This window comes from Schistocerca serialis, chromosome 4 (assembly GCF_023864345.2).
Source record: "Schistocerca serialis cubense isolate TAMUIC-IGC-003099 chromosome 4, iqSchSeri2.2, whole genome shotgun sequence".
Lineage (NCBI taxonomy): Eukaryota > Metazoa > Arthropoda > Insecta > Orthoptera > Acrididae > Schistocerca > Schistocerca serialis.
In genome coordinates this window covers 597,352,450-597,374,772 of record NC_064641.1, presented here as the reverse complement: position 1 = coordinate 597,374,772, position 22,323 = coordinate 597,352,450, and the positions used below count along the sequence as shown (strand labels likewise).

At 39.3% G+C, this 22,323-nt stretch overlaps 1 protein-coding gene across 1 annotated transcript in view; it reads right to left on the bottom strand.

The window, feature by feature from the left end:
- Nucleotides 1-1,152: 1,152 nt before the first annotated feature.
- Nucleotides 1,153-22,323, bottom strand: part of LOC126475360 (surfeit locus protein 6 homolog) — an 80,415-nt gene continuing 59,244 nt past the window's right edge. Inside the window, exons 3-4 of the mRNA XM_050103175.1 lie at nucleotides 17,443-17,523; nucleotides 1,153-2,250 (exon numbers count right to left, since the gene is read on the bottom strand). Of these exons, the coding sequence (XP_049959132.1) occupies nucleotides 1,616-2,250; nucleotides 17,443-17,523 (716 nt within the window). The 3' untranslated portion in view covers nucleotides 1,153-1,615. The remainder of the gene's footprint in view (nucleotides 2,251-17,442; nucleotides 17,524-22,323) is intronic.

Sequence of the window (22,323 nt, the reverse complement as noted above, 5' to 3'; positions counted from 1 at the left end):
TCAGTCCACTGCAGTACAGAAGCCATTAATCAAAAGGGGATTTCTTTGGATATATCTGTTTTGGTGGCACATTTTGGCCAATGAGTGAATTAGTAGGACAACTTGCCTATTCTTCACCACATATTTCCAGTTTCACTCCAGAGTTATCAACTGTTATTACAGACCTCTTTGATACTTTCATGGCAGGTTTCTTTGCAGTTTGTCTTTTGTTGTGATGCACGCTGTATAGTACATGTTGAACTACTGTTCACCTCTAACTCTTTAACTGAGATTAGTATCTTCAGCTGCTACCAACCTCTGCTAGCACTGGTTTCGAAGCAGCAGTACGATTATTACCACGATTCTTGTTGCAAATACTTGTGTTTAGCAAACTCTATTACCTGTGTTTGTGTGGCAGTGCTGATTTTTACTACAGCTTTCCCAATGTGAGAGCAAAGAAGTTGAGAAGAGACAGGTTTTTTGCCCTGGTATATAAAATTACAATTGCCATTTTAAGTCTTATTTCTTCTAAAAATACAAGGCAAATACAGCTCCAAGGAAGGTGATTACCTGAGCAGTTTACAGAGAACCTGGAATTGAACACAATGACACTGCTTCTTGGGCACATTTCCTGTATGTTGCCTTGTCATTACAGCCCAATACATTGTGACCACATCTGTGGCACTTACAGCACTGCATCAGATTACATTAAAACAGTTTTTTTCTTTCTCTTCCTTCTTCTTCATTTTTTTCCCCATGATGAAGACATCAGTATTTTACAGTTCACTACCCACATTCCTCCTCATACTTTGACTTCTGTTACACCTTCCATTTCCCATTTATTTCGTAGTTCAGCAGAGTCAATATCAACGATGTATTTACAACTTATGGAACATTCACAGAAGTTAAAGAGTATTGTGTTTTTCTAGTGCTACAGCATACTGACCACAACCACTTCCAATTATAGTTCTCAAATTTTTAATCCTCCAGAGTGAGGTACTTTCTTGCAAGACGTGAAAGACATCTGTTCTCTCTTTATCACATAAATAGCATGCTGTGCCTTGTAGAATAACTAAGGTTTGATTTCCCTGACACAGTTCCAAGGAGAATTCCACCTCACTAAAGTGGAGAGAGAGAGAGAGAGAGAGAGAGAAAATAACATTTTTTAAATAATTATTCTTAACTGAAAAATAATTTTATTTTTTCATCTTCATACTGTACCACACATTTACTTTTCAATCATTAAAAAAAATGTCATGTTTATAAAAAATGCTGTGATAATCATTATCAAGAAAAACAAACTAAATCATGAACATGTAAAACTTTTTGGGATGTTTTACTGCACATTCTAAAAATGTACTACCAACTTATATATTTTACAAAATAACTTAGATACATCTTAAGTCAACAGCTTTAAATATTTTCTACAATTCTGTATCACATAAAAATAGCAAAAAAGATTAAAAAGTGAGAGTCTACAGACTTCAATTACCTGTGCAACTCTGAGCTATCACTAACTTCAGATTGTACTCATTGTGATAATCTCTGTGATTATGTACAAAACTTATTGTCACAAACCTTGTCACACATATCTGATAACAACAATACAGAACCAATTTACCAGTACAGATAACTTTCAAAATCCTGGAATAATTCTTCCTTTCTTTGCAGCTTTTTTCAGTTTTGTAAGTTTGTTTTGTTTCTTCCTTGCTTGGATATTTTCCATTCTCTTATTCTGTTTTTCTTGCTGTTGCTGTTTCATTTTCTCATTTCTTGCATCCCACTTCTTTTTGCTCTTGCGCTTTTTCTCAAGTTCTTTACGCACTGACTTTCTGAGTAAGTTTGGATCATCTTTGACCTTGACTCCTTCAGCTTTTTGCAGTGCTGTTTTCCAAGCTGTCCTTTCTTTTATAACTTTTGCCTTTTCAGTCTCACCTTCTGATTCCAAATGTTTAAGCTTCTCATTCTGTTTCTCTAGTTTGTGTAGTATTTTCCTCGGGTCTTTTGGCTCTTTAGCCTTCTTAGAAACAGCGGCAGGTGCTGATGCAGACTCTGAGAAATCGAATTTATTAAAAACAAGCTTTCCTTCTTCATTATAAATTTGTTTTACTGGCTTTGATGTACTCCCCACTTCATTCTTAAGGACAGCTTTGTTCAAGTTCCTCTTTAACAACTTCTTCTTGAGGGTATTCTCTTCTTTCTTTCTTTTCTTGTTGAGTCTATTCTTCAATCCCTTCTTAATGAGTTTGTCCTTGTACACAAGGCGTTTGCCTGAAAAAGCCCATTACAAAAGATTTATTTTAATGAAAGTGTTAATGAAAGTTTCAGGCTTACTTTTCAATTCAAATGCTGAAACAACAGAGTTATAAAACAGTACATAAAAAACACACAAATTATATTCTTGTCGCCGCGCAGAGCAGCCCCGCAGTTTGAGATGCCATGTCACGGTGTGTGTGTCTAGGGACCGATGACCTCAGCATTTTTTGTCCCTTAGGAATTCACACACATTTGAACATTTGAATATTCTTGTCAGGTGATTCAGCAAAATGAAATTTCAAGTGAAGATGGTGGCCAGATGGACTGCTGAAATACTGTGTCAAAATGACTAGGATCCAGCTGCAGACCTGACAAGAATATAATGAATCAATGTACGGTACCATAAAGTTCACACAATCATAAATATACAAGGTCATTGTTAAGCACTTTAACCTTGAATGGATTAATCCATAAAATCCAGACTGAGTTAATATTAACTAGGAGGTACTTTGTAGAAATCTAATTGTCATTTTTTTTAATATAAAAACAAAGCAATTAAGTTAATAAAAGACGGAAGGTTCCCATGGGCAGTATCAAAAACTTGAATAAAACCTTTTTGGGGTATTAGGTTTTGAAAAACAACAGGATTTTATTAAAAACCATCCAAGTATATTCAATGGATAACTTGGATGGAACAACAAATGCTATCACTTGATCATGAAAGAACACAGAAACAATTCACTTACAAAAGTGTTCAACATCTTAAGGTTAGTGAAGTAAAAAAAGAGAAAGAGTGTCTCAGTTTGAGTAAGTTCAGAGAAAGAAGCTTCCTATGGTCAAATGTTCATATCGGACAACCACGATAACCTGAAATCTGTCTGTCTGGATCAGGATTGAACAACAGCCCTTTCTGATCACAAGCACAGCTTATTATCACACTCCCACTCTATGCATAGCTACATACAAGGTGACTTTGCTAAATTGGGATGAATTGCTGGAAATGATCCCTAAGAGGATAAGGAGTAAAACAGGTCATAGGGACATACAGCCAGAGATGTATTCCAAAAGAGAAAAACCCACTTGAAGGTGAAAATAAAAGATCTTTGACAGTATAGGTTTCAACGACTGAAAGTACACACAAGAACATATCACAGAAGAGGGAATGTTTCATCAGTACTAATATTTTATCTCCACATTCTTAAGAGGGCAGTAATGTTGATCATGATCACTACCACTATGGTATCACTTACAATACATGCAGATCTTATTACCTATTGACTTGCCTCTGTGGCACAGGCACCATGCGTGTCTGAGTGTGGAGCTAAAACGTTAATACACACAGAACATTCCCACTATCCTCGTATGTTCACATGTGTACTTATAATCACTGAAATCTACACTACCAAAGATTTTTTACCTCCAACTTCGAGAGGGTGTACCTCCCTTGGAACATACCTCTGACCAAATGTCCATACGACCCTTTTTGTTCCTTATCCTCTCAGGGATCTGCAGTTTGTTCCCATTTGGCAAAACCATCCTGTTTTACACAGAGCATCAACAATTAAAGCTGCAGTTTCGAATGCTACAGAAAGAGAACCACTGCTCATAATGATGTCAAATTTGGATGCATATTATTGATGCAGAGGGAAACATAATGGAACAAAAAAAAAATTAACAAAAATTTGACCAACAGATGGTGCTTTGCATCAGAATACGCACACCAGACGCGCAGCACATGGCTGTTCCTCCGTTTGTGTCTAAGACACCCAATATGACTGTCTCTGTGAAGGACTGTACACTGCTGTACAGCTGTTTTTACAGGAACGGTGACTGCATGCCAGCAGCTCTTCAGAAGTTCTGGGTACCAAGGGTATAAAAAAAAAAGCAAGACAAATGTTTGCTCTTGAATTTGTTGCTTGTATGGAAGTGGACAATGAATGGCCATAGAACATTCTGTGAACAGATGAAGCCCATTTCTATCTCCAATGAAATGTCAATAAGAAGGACTGAAAAATATGGGCAACAGAAAATCAGCACACACATCAACCATTACCACTTCATTCTGCATAGGTGACTGTGAGGTGTAGGTTGACAGCATCATTTATTGCAATGCTGTATTTTTTCAAGGAGACAAGTCCCTCGGGTCCTGTTGCTTGTACCGTCACTAGTAAATACTACAACAGTTGTTTGCCCGCCAACATCATTCCAATCCTTCAACAGCACGGACATGTGATGTGGGTAGTCTCATTTTTATGCAAAATGGCAATTTGCAGATTGCACAGCCAGTGAAATAATTGCTGCAGAGGCATTTTGGAAATGCCAGATTTATCGAGCCATCATTTCCTTATAGTCTAGCCATCCGGATTACCTGATCTTAATCTGTGATTGTGGCTTTGGGGTTACCTGAAAGATAATGTGTTCAGTGCTCCAGTTTCCAACATAGCTGAATTGAAGACACCCACTCTGGAAGAGATTCTGAACGTGATCCTCGAGACACTCCAATCTGTTCTGGAACATGTTTCTCAATTTCAACTTGGGGCAGAAAACGCTGGATAGCATATTGAACACATTTTATGTCAAGTCTCATGACAATCATAAACCAATGTCATTTTACTTTTTTGCTGGTTTTAACCTCCAAACAGTTAAAAACTGACTTATCCCATCCAATGTGGTACGACCTTGGCGTGGTGGATGGGCTTAACTTACTAACAGTGTCACAACTGTTTACTGCCAAACTGGTGCAGTCATGCACAATGAACAGTATGGATGGCATAATGTGCAACTCAAACCATAGCCGTAGGATTGTGATTCATCTGTCATTTGTAGCCACCCTCATTTACCTTACGACATTTACAACATCATCTTTTGGTAAAATTTTCATTAAATTTCTTCATTATAAGGAAGGATAGGAATACAGCAACCAGTCAAAATCTCATCGATTTTTTTATTTTTCTTGTATATCCAGATACCAGCTATAAATAGCCATATTCAATACATTTCACTGAGTTATAATCCAACAAACTCCCGGCAGTACATGTCATCATACAAATTTATTGGTGTACAGGCACTGAACTTCCTCCTGCCTGTACACCAATAAAGTCATATGGTGACATGTATTGATAGGTGTTTGTTGAATTATATCTCACTCAAATGAACTGAAGATGGCTATTTTTAGCTAAAATCTAGATATGCAAGAATAATAAAGAGAATCTTAGGGATTGCGACTGTTTGCTGTATTGCACAGCGTGTGCACACAACAATTCCATATAGAGTCAAAGTTGATAGAAATTTTGTTTTTGTTCCACAACATTTTCACACACACACACACACACACACACACACACACACACACACACACACACACACACTAGCTTGTGGAGCCAGTAGTGGCTACTTCCTCTGGCTTCTGGCAGAAAGGTTAAAAGAAAGGAAGAGGGATGAAGAGGTGTGTGTGCGTGCGCGCGCGTGTGTGTGTGTGTGTGTGTGTGTGTGTGTGTGTGTGTTTTAGAGTTTATGGGCACTCAACACCAAGGTTATCAGTGGCCTTACACATATTAAAAGAAATGAATTTGGGTAAAATGACTAAAATTGTTGTCACACAGTAAGGAGAACACCTATAAAATGACACTCATTCACTCACTCCCACCTCACTCTCATTAACCCACACAATTACTGCAAGTTGGACAGATCACAAAACCTTAAAATTCTAACCACATTTGTTTTAATGTCACTTAAAACAGAGGGCAGATCTGCTGGTAAATCTGCTGCTCCCCTCTTGTCCAAAACTAAAACACAGTCTTGTGGCGCACCGTGATCTCAATGCAACAAGCACCACATATTGTAAGGTTGTCGCAATGGAGCAAGAAGCCATGCATCAGAGGACTGTTGCCTATGCGAAGATGAATAAGGAAGACCTCATTTGGGTGAAAGGAGGTACATCATGGATGCATAGTGGGCTTTACTAGATGCAGCTTATTGTTTAATCATTTCAAGCCACTTGTCTTCCATTAATTCATAACTCTACACCTCAACAGCGAGGTGATGGCATGCACGGGGTAGCACACTGAAATGACTGAGGTTCACTACATGCCTCCTTGGCTGCTACATCCACCCTTTCATTTCCTGCAATACCCATGCGCTCTGGTAGCAAGCAGAAAGACACCATCCTCTTTCCCAGCCTTTGTAGTTGGAGAAGGGCATCTTGGATATTCTGGACTACTTTCTCTGTTAGGTACAAATGTTGCAGAGAATGAAGGGTAATCAGAGAATCTCAACAGACAAGGAATTTAGCACTCTAAGGATGTATCATTTGCTCCAGTTCCCACAAGATCAAATACAGTTCTGTGTCGAAGACAGTAAAGTCCCGAGGCAATCAGACCCTGAAGACAAGATCAGGGAAAACAACAGAGCAACCAACAGAGGCCCCTGTTTTGTCCCATCTGTAAAGACAGCTGTAGAGCTGTAGTGCTCAATTAAAATGCCAAAATGTAATGTATTAAAAACATATGCAAGAGTGCAGTCTCTGCTGTACTGCAACAAATCTAAAATTACTCAGGGCCTCTGCAGTATCAGGTTGGCAGACAGTTAAAACCCTGGCTTTGGGGTTGTACATGCTCCACACCAACAGATTCCAGCACATGCTGTACGCGGATCCCAAATGGACTTGTTGCTTGTGGATGATTGGAGAAAAGGCATTCCTTAAGCAGACGAGCAACAGTAAGATATGCAGGTGGAGCCGGAGCTGCAAGGCATGAGGAGCTGCCGCCAGATGGTGAGTGGTGGTTCCCCAGCCACAGCACAGAAATGCGTGTGGGGCTGGCTCTGTAAGCACCTATGGCCATCCTAATCCCCGCATTGTGGATACTATCTATGATCTTCAGGAGGGAGGGCCTCACCAACCCACACACTGTGCACCTATAGTTTAATACACAATAGCCTTATAAAACTGAAGCTGATGTGCCCTGTCTGCTGCCCAAGACCTGTTGCCACAACACTTTAAGACATTCAGTGTCTTCTGGCTTTCAGGTCTCTCAGGTGTGGTAACAACAACAGGTTGGAGTCACAAATGAGGCCCAGAAATGTCACTTGAGTCTTTAAAATGTGGAATGATATCCCTCATATGCAAGACAGTTCGTCCAGAAATAAGAAGTTTTGTACAATAATCCTTACAGTAGATGGGATACTGTTTATGGCTATGGCAAAGAGGGTCGCACTTCAAACATTGCCTTGAGGGATGCCATTCTCCTGCTCAAATTAAACTGACAGTGTCACCAACTCAGGACGTAAAATTTAACCATTTAGACAGGAAAGACTGTATGAAAATGGGAAGGTGGCCACAAGAGTTTCACTGATGCCGTTTGCACGAGAACACAAGTAGTATCGTAAACCTTACTGATATCAAAGAAAGAATATACCAATACAGTGATACTTATGTAAGAAAGCCTGCTGAATAGCTGCCTCTAGCAGGGTTACATTATTGACGGTGGACTGATACTTCTGGAATCCACTTTGAGAGTGGCTAAGGAGTTTCCTGGTCTCTAACAAGCAGACCAGACAACAGTTAACCATTCGCTGCAAGGTCTTTCCTACACAGCTCATCATGGCAATACTCTGGCAACTACTGGGACGTGCACAGTCTTCTCCTAGTTTGAGGAGAGGTATCAGAATTGCCTCTCTCCTCGAGTTGGGGAAGTGACCTGCCTGCCCTATCAAATTAAAACATACGAGGAGTATTTCTTTTGGCACTCCTGATGCATGCAGTACTGGATTTGGTCATGTTCAGGTGCAGTATCACGAATCTCAGACAGTGCCAATTCCAGCTCCCACATGGAGAAAGGGTAGTTGTAAGAGACAGAATTTTGGGATCTGAAGTCAAACTTGCCCCTCTCTACAGTCACGCGGTAGCGACGAAATGCCAGATCCTGGCTGGTATTGGCAGTAGTTTTTGCAAAATGCTTGCCAGCATCTGACCAATGTCTCCTGGTGCTTTATGGAGACATCCCTGTTTCACTTCTGCTACTATTGGTTATCAACCATGGTTAACAACTGTGTTAACTAGATATCTTTCTGATGGCTTCCTGTACTTTTGTAGAACAAGTGGAATAGTTGATGAAAATTAGGAATGCTTGCCATGACCTTTTCTTGCTCTCCTTAACTACCTGTTGAGCCTTGGCTTTGCGACCCAAAATGCTGTCAAGTGGGCTGCCTTTGGGCAGTACTTGAATCATCAAAGAGCCACATGCCTGGCCCAGGTTGCTGAGTGGCGCTCACCAGTCGACCAAGGTACGGGTTGCCTCCTAAGGTAACCAGATGTCTTTGCAATGGGTAAGTCACCAGCATGATAGATCACTCGTGTGAAGTTGTCCACCCATCCCTGGATGCCATCATGGTGTTCAAACACAGCCAGCTGGCTGAACAGCATTCAGTTAGTCCTGCAGGTCATCCATTTTGGTGGCTTCTGTTCAAGTAATGCTAAATCCAGCAGTTGAATGCGGAGGGGGAAATGGTCACAGGAATGAAGTTGTCCATAACTTTCCACTGAACAGGATCCACAAGGGCTGGAAAGCAGAAAGAAAGGTCGATAGCTGGAAATGACCCAGTAGTAACAAAGAAAAGAGTGGGAGTACCTGTGTTGAGGATGCACAGTTCATGAGATGTTATGAGGCTCCCCAAAACCTGACCCTGAAGGCAAGTAGAGGTTCAGCCCCACAATACATGATGGGCACTGCAGTCTCCCACTAGGAGAAATGGCAGGGGAGTTGTTCCAGAAGATTTGTGAGAGTCTCAGAGTCTATTGCATCTTTCAGAGTAGATACACTGAGCAAACTGTGATCCTCTGACACAGAAGAATTTCAATGGCAACTGCTTGGATGTCAGTCACCAGGGGGAGAGAAGAGGGGTTGTGTGCGTTATTGGCATACACAGTGACTCCACCATTGGCCTTTTCCCCTATCAGGTTATCCTGGCGGTAGAATGTATAGCCCTACAGTACAGGGGCATCAAAACTTTAAAATCCATTTCCTGCAAACACAAGCACAGGGGACATTCCTGTGCTAGGAGTTTCATTTCCTCCATGTGTCCTGAACTCATTAATGTTCCACTGTAGTACAGGAGCCACCTACCAAAGGGGTAGCACTTCCATCCTGACTTTTTGTTGGGGAGGGGAGCCTGCAATGGATAGAGGCTCAGTCTTGGAGCGAGATGAATGCCCCAGTCAGACATGAAAGTCCATCACCTGTGAAGAAGATTTGAGAGAGACATCAGAGAGGATGACACTGACATCAGTCTGACTGTGTACTTCCCATATCTGCCAGTGGGATACTCTTTGTCTTTGACATTGATTTTTTGTTTGTTTGGGGCAGCTTCAGAGCCACAACTCTGGAAGTGGTAGTGGCAGTGCTGACAGTGGACAAGACTTGATCTTTGGAGGGGGCAGGGAGTCCCACAAGGTCAGCAACTATAGACTTTTCTGAATGGGAGAGGAAGGGCAAGCTTTTAAATGCCTGAAGCAGCACAAGTGCATATACAAATGCTGGTACTAGTATTGATACTAGCAACCTCTGTTTGTGTAGCAGCACTGGCTTTCTGTACTCGTTGTTTAACTGAAGTAGAGGATTTGGCAAACGTTCAGGGCAGCACAGCTTTATACACCTTTTTTGTTTCATTATACGGGATGTGCTTTATAGTCTTAAGCTCTTGTACCTTTCATTCTTCAAGACACAAGCTGTAGTCCCAACTACAGGCTGGATGAGCACCAAAGCAATTCACACACTTTAAGGGAGGTGAAGAAGTGACTCCTCCTTGAGAATAGTAGGCTCAAAGCATTGCCATTTTAAACAGTGCATTGGGTTGGGGAGATAAGACCACTTGCTGAGGCAAAGGAAACCTGCTCTAATGTGCTATGGAAGTTTCATGCTGCTGAATATCAGGATTAAGGAGTTGGATTTGACAAGACTGCCATCCACTCTCTTTGTGATATTCTGCACATCGACTATTCCTTCTTGGGCTCACTCAACTTTCAGTTTTTCTTTGGGTATGTCCACCAGATCTTTGCATATCACAACATCTTTGCTATAATTCAAAGTGGTGTGGAGCTCGAAAATGAGATTTTCACTCTGCAGCGGAGTGTGCGCTGATATGAAGCTTCCTGGCAGATTAAAACTGTGTGCCCAACCAAGACTCGAACTCGGGACCTTTGCCTTTCGCGGGCAGGTGCTCTACCATCTGAGCTACTGAAGCACGACTCACGCCCGGTACTCACAGCTTTACTTCTACCAGTATCTCGTCTCCTACCTTCCAAACTTTACAGAAGCTCTCCTCCGAACCTTGCAGAACTAGCACTCCTGAAAGAAAGGATACTGCGGAGACATGGCTTAGCCACAGCCTGGGGGATGTTTCCAGAATGAGATTTTCACTCTGCAGCGGAGTGTGCGCTGATATGAAACTTCCTGGCAGATTAAAACTGTGTGCCCGACTGAGACTCAAACTCGGGACCTTTGCCTTTCGCGGGCAGGTGCTCTACCATCTGAGCTTCCGAAGCACGACTCACGCCCGGTACTCACAGCTTTACTTCTGCCAGTATCTCGTCTCCTACCCTCCAAACTTTACAGAAGCTATCCTGCGAACCTTTGGTGTGGAGCTCAGTTACCGTGCCATACTCTCCAAGGCATTTGACTTTCTGCAGGTCATTGCTTGCTGGGAATCAGAAGTTTTGTCCAATAGTTTCCCACTTCATAATCACTTGATTGATTTTAATGTCCCTGCGATGCCCTCTAAACCCTTTGGAAGGTAAAACGGCGAGACTTTCCAAGGGTTTCCCTATCAATAATACCTTCTGTCCTGCAGCATGCATTCTGTTACCAAATACCAAACTACTTTTAACAGCTCCAGAATCTGTAGGGCTTGTCATACGAGGCCTCTTTTGCGATTGTGTGTTGGTACCTCCAAGCAGTCTACCCATTCCACTGGGAGGAGGAAAAGATTTTTTGGGGCCCATCTTGGTCCCATGAGCAGCTATGGTAATACAAGTCCACCTAAACACAGCCCTGTGTGCCTCGCAATCTGGGTGTTCAACCCAAGATCCCTGTTCCCTGTGGCACACATAACTTTAATGTACTAAATAAGCAATAGAGTGGAAAGCTAAAACCATTATATAGGGTGTAACACAAATATATGGCCAAACTTTCAGGAAACATTCCTCACATACAGAAGAATTAAGTGTGTTACATGGACATGGGTCCATAAATGCTTTATTTTGATGATACTGCTCATTCTCTACTTGTTCTCATAATCACATTAATCCTGGGAAACATGCAGAAACAGAATATACCAGCATTACACGAAACATTTTCTTACATGAAATGTTCAAAATATCTCTTGGTTATTTTTTGTTAGAATGTACAGTAAGTTGTAATTATTAGTTTCACCACCAGTGTTTGTTATTCCAATGGAACAAACATTATTTTTACACGTGACGCACTTCATTGTTCATGTTGTCATGCAGCTAACCGCACTGCTCTACTCACTTGCATCGAGCATGTAGCATCAACTGTTTCGTGTTTATCACTGACTTGGTTTCTGGTACAGTGCAATTGAACTGTAATCAAATGCAGAGTTGGCAGATGCTGATTTGCAGTATAGATTAGCAGGTGGTAATAGCCATGATACTTAATGTTTGTATCGGGAGAAATTTCCAGAATGACAGTGACCTGACAGGAGGACATTTGAAGCAACTAACCGTTGACTTTGGGAGCATGGGACATTTAAGCCTGCCACTTGCAACTGGGGGAGGCCTTGAAGGATGAGGACACCTCAACTGGAGGGAAAACTTCGTCACTTAGTTGACAATAGCCCCAGTGTCAATGTAAGACAATTAGCTGCAACAGGAAATGCTGATACCATGACTGGAGAGTACTATATGAGAACCTGTTGTACCTGTACCATGAACAGCGAGCGCAGGCACTATCAACAACTGATTTTCCCACACAGGTACACTTCTGCAAATGGTTCATTCAGCAATGCATCAACTCTCACTTTAATGCAAATGTGTCATCCACTGATGAGGCTTTGTTCCAGTGTGATCATATTGTAAATTTTCACAATCGGCACGTACAGGCTATCAAGAATCGCCTTGAAATTGTGCAAATCGGCATGTACAGGCTATCAAGAATAACCATGAAATTGTGCAATCATGTTATTAAGAAAGATTTTCTGTCAAGGTTGGGGTCACATTTGTAGGCAAATGTATGAGAGGACCTCATGTTCTCCCACTCAGACTCAGTGGAGTAACTTACCATGTTTTCCTACAGAACACACTGTGTGTTCTGCTAGATGTGCCTTTACAAGTGCAGCAAAATGTACTTCATGCAAGATGGAAGAACTTCCAATTTCAGTGTTAATGTTCATAAGTTTCTAAATAGCAACTCCATAACAACAATCAAACAATGGAAATTCCAGGAAGTAATATCAACAGTGTAGGAAAAAGACACATTGCTACTTACCATAATGAAGACATGTCTAGTTGCAGACAAGCACAATTAAAAGCCACTTACATAAAGCTTACAGCTTACATAGAGCTTTCATCAGTAAGAGAGAGAGACACACACCATTCGCATACACAAGCAAGCACACCTCACGCACACACGATCACCAACTCCAGCATCTCAGGTCGGAATGCAACATCATGTAGGATGCAAGCAGCAAACTGGAGGGTGCATGGAAGAGAAAGGTATGGCGTACAGGTGGGGACAGAGACAAACACTGTCTGGTGGAACATGCAGGGACTAGAATGCCAACAGGTGCAGCATCAGGAAGTTGTGGGGCAGGGAGGTGGGGAAAAAAATTGAGCAAAAAAGAAGAGGAGCAGGGGAAGACAGGCAGCTGCATTACCAGAGGGTTGCAAATAGATGGGAGGTAAGAATGGGGAGGAGATGGTAGGACAGAGGGGTGGAAACTGTAAGGCAGATGGTGTGGGGACAGTATGTTACCGTAGGTTGATGCTGGGATAATTACAGGAGCAGAGAATGTACTATAAAGATAACTCCCGTCTGCACAGTTCAGAAAAGTTGGTGTCATTCCTTTCACACCAAAAAGTCTCTCCCATAAAGCCTGGCTACCCAGGGATGGTGTATCTTTAGTGACAAAAACTCCCTTGCTCAATATGCTTCACAAACAGGCACTAGCCCCCAGATCTTATCCGCAAACAGATCTCCCATGCCATTTCCCCCATACCCCGAATCCTCCCACCATCTCCAAGAACCAACCCTGAAGGAATGTTCCCTTTATCACCCAGTACCATCCCAGACTGGAACAGTGAAAAGACTGGAACAGTGAAAAGACTGGAACAGTGAAAAGACTGGAACAGTGAAAAGACTGGAACAGTGAAAAGACTGGAACAGTGAAAAGACTGGAACAGTGAAAAGACTGGAACAGTGAAAAGACTGGAACAGTGAACAGAAGTGTGTAGCTGACTCTTGGTGAGCACGAGGCCAACATAAGGCATAAGATACAAAACAGGATCATACGAAATTTAGTTCAAGGAATGTGTTTAGAGATTTCAAAATTTCAATTGGTCATCCTAACAGTGAGCCCATATGGCAAAAATGTCATCGATGTATCTAAACCAACAAGTGGCTGAAGGCTTAGAGATTCTATGCAAGTCCTTCTAAGTGATCCATGAAAACATCGGGATACAAAGGAGCCATCCTTGTTCCCAGGCTGTGCCCTTGATCTGTTTGTATGCCTGTCTCTCAAAGGTACAGTAGTTGTTTGTCAGTTATGAACTTGATTACGGTGAGCAGGAAGGATGTCATAGATTTGGAATCATGAGAGTGTCGGTTAGGGTTCTGTTCAGTAGCAGACAGACCATGTACAGGGGTAATGTTGTACAAAAGAGGTGGCATCAAGAGTGACAAGTAACATGTGTGCTGGGAGTGGGATGGGCACACATTTCAGAGGTCTAGGAAATTGTTAATGTCTTTAATGTAGGAGGGGAGTCTTTGTAATATAGATTGCTAATATTGATCAACCAAGCCAGAGATATGCTGCCTCACCTGTCTACCTTGTATAATGCAGTTATCTTTCCACTTTTATTGATGTTTTTTTCAGTAACCTCTGCCTTGCTTATTACCCTATCTTCCACTTTTAAGTTCTCAGTTTTTCAAATCTTGTCTGTTGCAGGTACCAAAATCGGTCTTTCCTTCTCATCCTGTGCAGAAAGTCTCCCCTGACACGGGATTCTGGGTGCGTTTTCTGTAACGCTTCCCATCACCAAAATCTCACCAGTCCTATTCCTTTACCCTTTTTCTTTCCATTAAACCTTTCTGCCACAAGGAGCCACTGGCTTCAAAAGCTAATATGTTTTCACATCTTTTATATGTGCTCTCCTGCCACCATTTGGTGATAAGATTTTATCTATCCATATACATATATAACAAAGCAATTAACGTTGCTACTTCCAAACACAGCAAGTGTTGAGTGTAGCAATCTACTGTTGTTATTCCATTGTGGATTTTCAACCGCTACAAACACTGGTGTGTGTGTGTGTGTGTGTGTGTGTGTGTGTGTGTGTGTGTGTGTGTCACATCATCCAACCACCTCCTTACAGGTACACCACTCTTAACATCATCAATCTATGGGTTATCACTAGTATACCAAATAGCTCCAAAGATATTTTAATTGCTGATGATAAAGGTAAAATAGTTACAAATACAAAGTAGGAGTGCTATGAGAATGAAAATACTACACTATACCATACTGGAGGGAACTAGTTCATAATTTGTACTGATATGCATATTTTCAATAACAATGTAACACAAGACATTTGGTTTATAACAAAATTCTGTTAAGAAAACAGCGTTACGTTAGTGGCATGATTTGTGATATGGTAGACATGGACCCCTTAAATCAGTGATCACTTGACAGTTTAGTGGCTGTGGCAGTGCCCTGCATTATAATTTCAGATAACAATTCCGTTAGCTATCTTTTTCTCGGGCATTAAGGTGCATGTCATGCTTTAAGTATCCCGATTTTCGAAAAGCAGAAATCTGCATACTATTAATCTCTCTCTGAAATAAGTAGCAACTTATTCAGTTATTATTTAATTCCACAGGCTTTGTTCAACAATGAAATTATGTCAATGCATGATCAAAATCTATACTATTCTTCCTTAGCAGCTGCAATGTAATCAAGAAATAAAATGTTGTATTTGATAAAGCTGTAAATTGCTGCAGGAAATTAAGTGTATTAGGATTTTCTAATATTTTTCAGGATGTGCTACTAATCATATCAAAGTTTCTTTATGATTCAGTTTTCCATCTCAGCACAAATTTTAACAAAACTGTTTCTATTTATATTAGATATCATTGGTATATCTCTATGGTTATGAACGAAATTTAGATGTCTTCTTGCACATAATTTTCATGTGGCTATTTTTTCTTCAGAGCTGTTTTTACAAATCTTATAAGAATCTTGATGCAACTCGGAAGCACTTTTATTCTCATTTTTGATAAAGGTGAACTTCTAGGGTCCATTGTTTTCTATTTCTTGCTTTTCAATGAAAACCTATATGTATAGCTACTTAAATGGTCACTTATTAGTGTGGGTCAATGTTCATCTGCCCTTGCACTACCATTAATAACACCACCATCAAGTAGCATTCACAAAGTCATATAACAAAGACCAAAGATAAGAAACAGACAAAATTAAGAAATTTTAAGATATATAAGAACATATTTCTTAATGCAGGGACTGACAAGGAAGATAACATTATTATTTAACCAATAATGAAATAAGCCACTGAAACAACTGGATAAAAAAGTGTCTTGCTTTTAGCAATTATTGTATTTACCATTTATAAGATGAGCGTTTTTCCCTAAATTCATCATTCAAAAAATACGGGCTTGTCTCACATTCTCAGATTAAAGTACTGCTGCTGAGGTCAATGTTTTTATGCTGTGTTATAAATGAATGGAAGGGTGTTCCTATGTTTATGGATGAACCTTTGGCAGTTGAGATCAAATGCAGACTTATTTTGAAGAATTCAGAAGGGATGGAGGGGGAACAGTGACACCAACTGGGTTGAGAACTGTGACGAACATAGGGACGAGAGTGGTTAGTGGCCAATAGATTTCATCATGCTCCAATAGTAGGAATGTATACCACCTACTGCAGCTTGCCTGAAGCCATCTTAAGTCTGAATTGAATACTTTAAAATTGGGCAAGTACTTAACAACAGTGGATGTTTCTGCAGGAGACAGTAATAGTCTAGATAGTGGCAAGTAGCATACTTATATGTTTTGTGCAGGTACGCTGTCAACATCCACCATGTGGTATGACGGGAACAAAAGAGGCTGTATCAGTTGCTGGACCCCTGCAGCCAATGAGACAGCCACAGACAGACAAAAAGTCTGGAAGCTTAAGATGAAGTAATGTTGTTGCATTTTCATACCAAAATAGATGTGAAATCCACTAAGTATTTTGGAAGAAAAACAGCTGTGTTCTCAGGTCTCACTTTAACCATAACCTCAGAAATAGCAGCATATTTGGAGTAAACTGTCAAATATTGGTGACAACCATGATTATAAATTTCATTGCTCTATGTACATAGAAATATGTTGCCTCGTTTCTCACCTCTCATTGGTTAGGTAAAACTATCATTTCAGATAATGACGGCGACAATGATGTTGATACAAGAGACAACTGACTTATTATGCAAGAAAGGAAATGAAGATAAATATTAATGTAAACTATTTCTTTTACTTCTCCTTGTATTATCAAAATGAAGAACATCAATAAATGACATATGTTTAGAATAGGTATACTGTTAACTTTTTCAGATAGATATTTTCTAACAATGAAACAAAATTGTAATTTTGATTAATTAGAATATGTTAAGAATAAATACAATATATGTATGACCATATTATGCAATACTAAGAGATTTAAAACATTTTATAAGGCAGTGGGTATGAGCATTTGGGGCAGGGGGTAGTGTGAAGCAAACGTAAATAATGAGCAAGTTTTACTTTGTTCATCAAAATGCAAAATTACTCAATAATGACAGAAAATAAGGGATGATATTGCAAGATACTAAAACAGAAGCACAAACATTCAAGCTGATATTTCTCAATACTGGTCAGATCACAAAGAAAACTGCTTGGTATACAACATGTGAAAAATTACATTTAACCAAAAACAGCTGTATGTTACCTTTCAGGCTATCCAGTTTCTCATGGAGTTCTTGCAAACTTCTTGCACGTGTTGTTTGTTCACCAAATGTAGCAAATTTCACTGGAATAAAGCAGACTATTTAGAAAAAAATAGCCTTTAATCATAATAATTGCAAATAAAGGGATGTTACTAATTTTTTTTAACAGAAAGTTATCTTTTCTAATCTGTAAGCAATGTACCCAACTCCATTACAAATCATTACTGTGGTCTCAGAAAGCTATTGAAGAAGGTAACAATACTATAATTAGTCTCTCATTCAAAACAGAACCTTCCTAATATTAAAATTCCACTTTTAAGAATATATTTTTTTACTATAGCTGACTAAATCTTATCAAAGTATTGGGTGCCTGGATAATAGTGTTGCAAGTCTTTATACCATTCACCCATAAGAGTATGGATGGTGCTCTGAAGGTTGTTTCTTCCTGATCCTACACTACAACTAAGACAATTGAGCCCAATTTTGTAGCTCATAATCTGTGACCACCCCTACCCCATTCAAATAAAACTATAAAATGACATTAAAATTTCCATCATTTTCTATTTTCTTATTTCAGTATAAAAAGAATTTTCAAAAAATCAAAAGTTTGTGCATCTTTTTCCATATTCTGGCAACAAGAAAACTATTTTGTACATATGTTGGAGGAAATAAAACATTTCTTCACTTCTATAGGAACATGGGCTCTAAAAATGTTAGGAGTAAGATCTTTTTAGGATTCCGTACCTCAATTCGTAAAAACTGAACTCTTATCGGATTGCTTTGTTGTCCGTATATCTGTCTATCTGCCTACCTAATTATTTAAAACACTTTCTCAGGAATTAGTAGTACATATCAAGTTGAAATTTAAGTCACATACTGAGATCTACAGCTCTTGGCAGTGTAATACATTGAAGCTTCTAAGTCAAAGCAATCAAAATGTAAGGCCATCAATCAAAAGGCAAGGCTGTTTATGTCACATATTGTAATACTTGCAAACTCACTTGTTAAAACCTATAAAGTACTTCCTGTTGGCGTAGAATTAAGCAATTTGGCAAGAAGCAAGGAATCACAGTACAATCAAAGGAAAAAATCCAAAATCTATAAATGTAATTACACATGGAAAAAAGAAATTGTCATTTGTTGTCAGACTGACTGACTGTCCCATTCGTCTGTCTGTCAAGGCCCCTTTTCCTCAACAACGGGACAACGTATCAAGTTGAAATTTATGTCACATACTAAGGTCTATAGTCCATTGGTGGTATAATGAACATTAGCTTTTAAGTCAATGCAATCAAAAGCTAATACCATTTATGTCACTTATTTGATACTCGCAAACTTACTCATCAAAATCAAGACCAAGAAGTATGCAATTTGGCAAGAAGCAAGGTTTCAAAGTACAAGTAAAGGAAAAAATCTGAACATTGTTAATTTGTAATTATATCAAACAAAAAAATATTTCTTCTGTCATTTGTTATCCAATGCCAAACATGAAATTAAAACAAGTAGTTCCGCATTCTGTCTGATTCAGTTGCAATGGTAAAAGTCAAATATCAGGCAAGGAATGACTTTATTGCTCATATTTTGCATGCAGTTTGAAAAGCATATTTTGCATACAGCTTGAAATGTCATATCTACATGTAATAATTGCTCCTGGATATCTGATGATGGATAAATTCCAAGCCACATCATAAGAGCAATAAAGTCACTCCTTGCCTTATGTTTGACTTTCATCATTGTAACCCAGTCAGCCTGAATGGAGAACTGCTGATTACTATAAAAATGATCGCCTGCCTCCTGCATTTGTTATCCAATGCCAAACGTGAATTTAAAACAAGTAGTTCCGCATTCTGTCTGATTCAGTTGCAATGGTTAAAGTCAAATATCAGGCAAGGAATGACTTTATATTACTGAAATTAAAACATACTCGAAAATCTTGGAATCCCTGGGACCAATATCTTGCCAGTATCAATGCTGGTAACAGGCAAAAATTATTGAGGTTCTCAATTCTCGGAATGAATGAACTATCTATATACATAATGGGCGAGTCCAACTCAGTTCTGGACAATTTTTTTAGTAATGCGCTCATTGTGAGGGGTAATCAAAGTTTTAATAACCACCAAGAAAAAATAAAGTTACATAATTTGTTGTTTGTCTGCAGGTACAGTTTGTAAGTTGTTTTGTATGTGAATTACATTTTCTTATGATCTTGTAACTAAATTCATGCAGTTTTTCCACCTTAAATCGCTCTGGACAATACTGCTACAGACTTCATGGATTTCCGATTTCAGTGACTGACTGCTATTCACATTATTGGTTGGTTAGTTATTTCCATATGCAAGCATCAAAATTCTGATCTTTTGCTATGATATCAAACAACATATTTTTCTGTTTATACACATTAAATTACATTTGTTGTGGTCAATCTTCACATAAGAAACTGATAACTGCACATCATTCTACAATCTTTAACCTCTATACGCACTAGTGCATTACCTGGAGACAGTCGCTTAGAGCTACAGACCTGATAGGTCATAGTAAGCAATGGCAGTACCAGGCAGGCTTCTTTTCTTCTATTTTCAGGGTTTAACATCCCATCATTGAGTGTCATTAAAGACAAGAGTATGTGATCAACAGGAGAAGATGGTGGTGAAACTTTTCTTCTGTGTTCTTTTCAAAGGAAGCATTCCAGCATTTGCCTTAAGATGTACAGAGAAACCACAGAAATCCTAAATATGAATGGCTTGAAGGGGTAACTGAACCTTCGAGCTTCAAAATCAAAGTCAAGTGTCTTAATCACTGTATCACCTCATTCAAGTTTGTATAGGTTGGCAATGGACCCATTTTATGTAACCAATGGAGAGGGAAGTTTTTGGGAACTAAAGAGAGATTATGACTGCCAAAACAAACAATTAAATGATAGATTAGCTCAATGGTAGATTAGCTAGATGTGTACTAGGCAGGTGTTATCATTCTTGCTTCTGGGGGGGGGGGGGGGGGGGAGACATACTTTGTCACTATTCAGCAGCTCAATAAGTTACCATTTTGATAATTTCTGCTGAATTTTACTATGTTTTTCTACAATTTTTATTTGTATCTATTGTGTTACATTGGCACTAACTGGAATTTTTGAGTGTTTCTAACTTAATTCATACATAGTTTGGAAGGAAATTCTTTCATGTATCATTGTATTCAGTTATAGAAGGTTTTTCCTGATAAATCCATTAATCTTCAGTGGTAAGGAGTCTGTCTGCAATTAGAAATGAACCACAGGCCTACTTTATTTTTCAGTCGTCAGTCTTCTGATTGGTTTGATGTGACCTATCACTAATTCCACTTGTGTGATGACCTCTTCATCTCAGAGCAGCACTTGTACCCAACACTTTTTCTAGGTTGACAAATTGTAATAGCAAGTCTTAATTTTTCCTTCAGTCTTGCTTCCATTACCAAGTGTAATGTCTGAACCATCTCTCTGGTGCCTTTACCTTTCCTAAAACAAAACTGATCACCACCTAACAGATCGTCAATTTTCTTTTGCAGTCTCCTGTATATTACACTTATCACCAGCTTGGTTGCATAAGCAGTTACGGAGACTGTGCAATAGTTCTCACACGTATCTGCCTTTGCTATCTTTGGATTTATGCAGATGAGGTTTTCTAAAAATCTGATGGTACATCACCAGTCTCATATATTCTACACACCAACTTAAATAGTCACTTGGTTGCCTCTTCACCAATGATTTTAGAAATTCTGATGGAATATTATCTATCCCTTCTGCCTTATTTGATCTCAAGTCTTCCAGAGCTCTTTTAAATTCTGTCCCTAATATAACATCCCTGTCTTCCATATTGACTCCAATTTCTTCTTCTATCATGCTGTCAAACAACTGCTCCACCTTACAGACATTTTCAATGTCTTCTTTCCACCGATGTGCTCTCTCCTTTGTGTTCAACAGTGGAATTCACATTGCACACTCAATGTTACACCCTTGCTTTTAATTCCCACCAAAGGTTCTTTTGACTTTTTTATATGATGAGTCCTCCTTTTTGACAATCACTCGATTTTTTCACATTTTCCCTGCAGCCACTTAGCCACGGCTTCCCTGCATTTTCTATTTGTTTAATTTTTCAGTGATTTACATTGCTGTAGTCCTGTTTTACCCCAAGAATTTTAGTACTTCTTTCTTTTATCAATCAACTGAAGTATTTCTTCTGTTACTCAAGGTTTCTTTGTAATTACCTTCCTTGTACCTATGTTTGTCTGCCCAATGTCTGTGATTGCTTGTTTTTATAGATGTCCACTCCTCTTTAACTGAACTGCCTACTCTGGTATTCCTTATCGCAGTACCCATATCCTTAGCAAACTTCAAATGCGTCTCTTCATTAATCAGTACTTTAGTGTTCCCTTTCCTTCCATACTGATAATTCCAGACAATTCTCTTAAACTTCAGTCTACTCTTCATCTTTACTAAATTGTGATCCGAGTCTGTACCTGCTTCTCGGTGCGTCTTACAATCCAGTATCTGATATCAAAATCTCTGTCCGACCATGATGTAATCCTGTTGGAATCTTCTCGGGTCTTTGCCATGTATACCACCTCCTCTTGCGATTCTTGAACAGAGTATTGACTATTATCACCTGAAATTTATAACAGAACTCAATTAGTCTTTTTCCTTTCTCATTCCTGCTGCCAAAACCACAATTTCTTGCAATCCTTTCTTCTATTCATTACCCTACAAACATGTTACAATCCCCCGTGATTATTTGATTATCAACTCCCTTTACATACAGAATTGCAGAACTCAATTAGTTTTTTCCTCTCTCATTTCTATTGCCAAGCCCACATTCTCCTGATATCCTTTCTTCTATTCCTTTCCCTATAAAAAT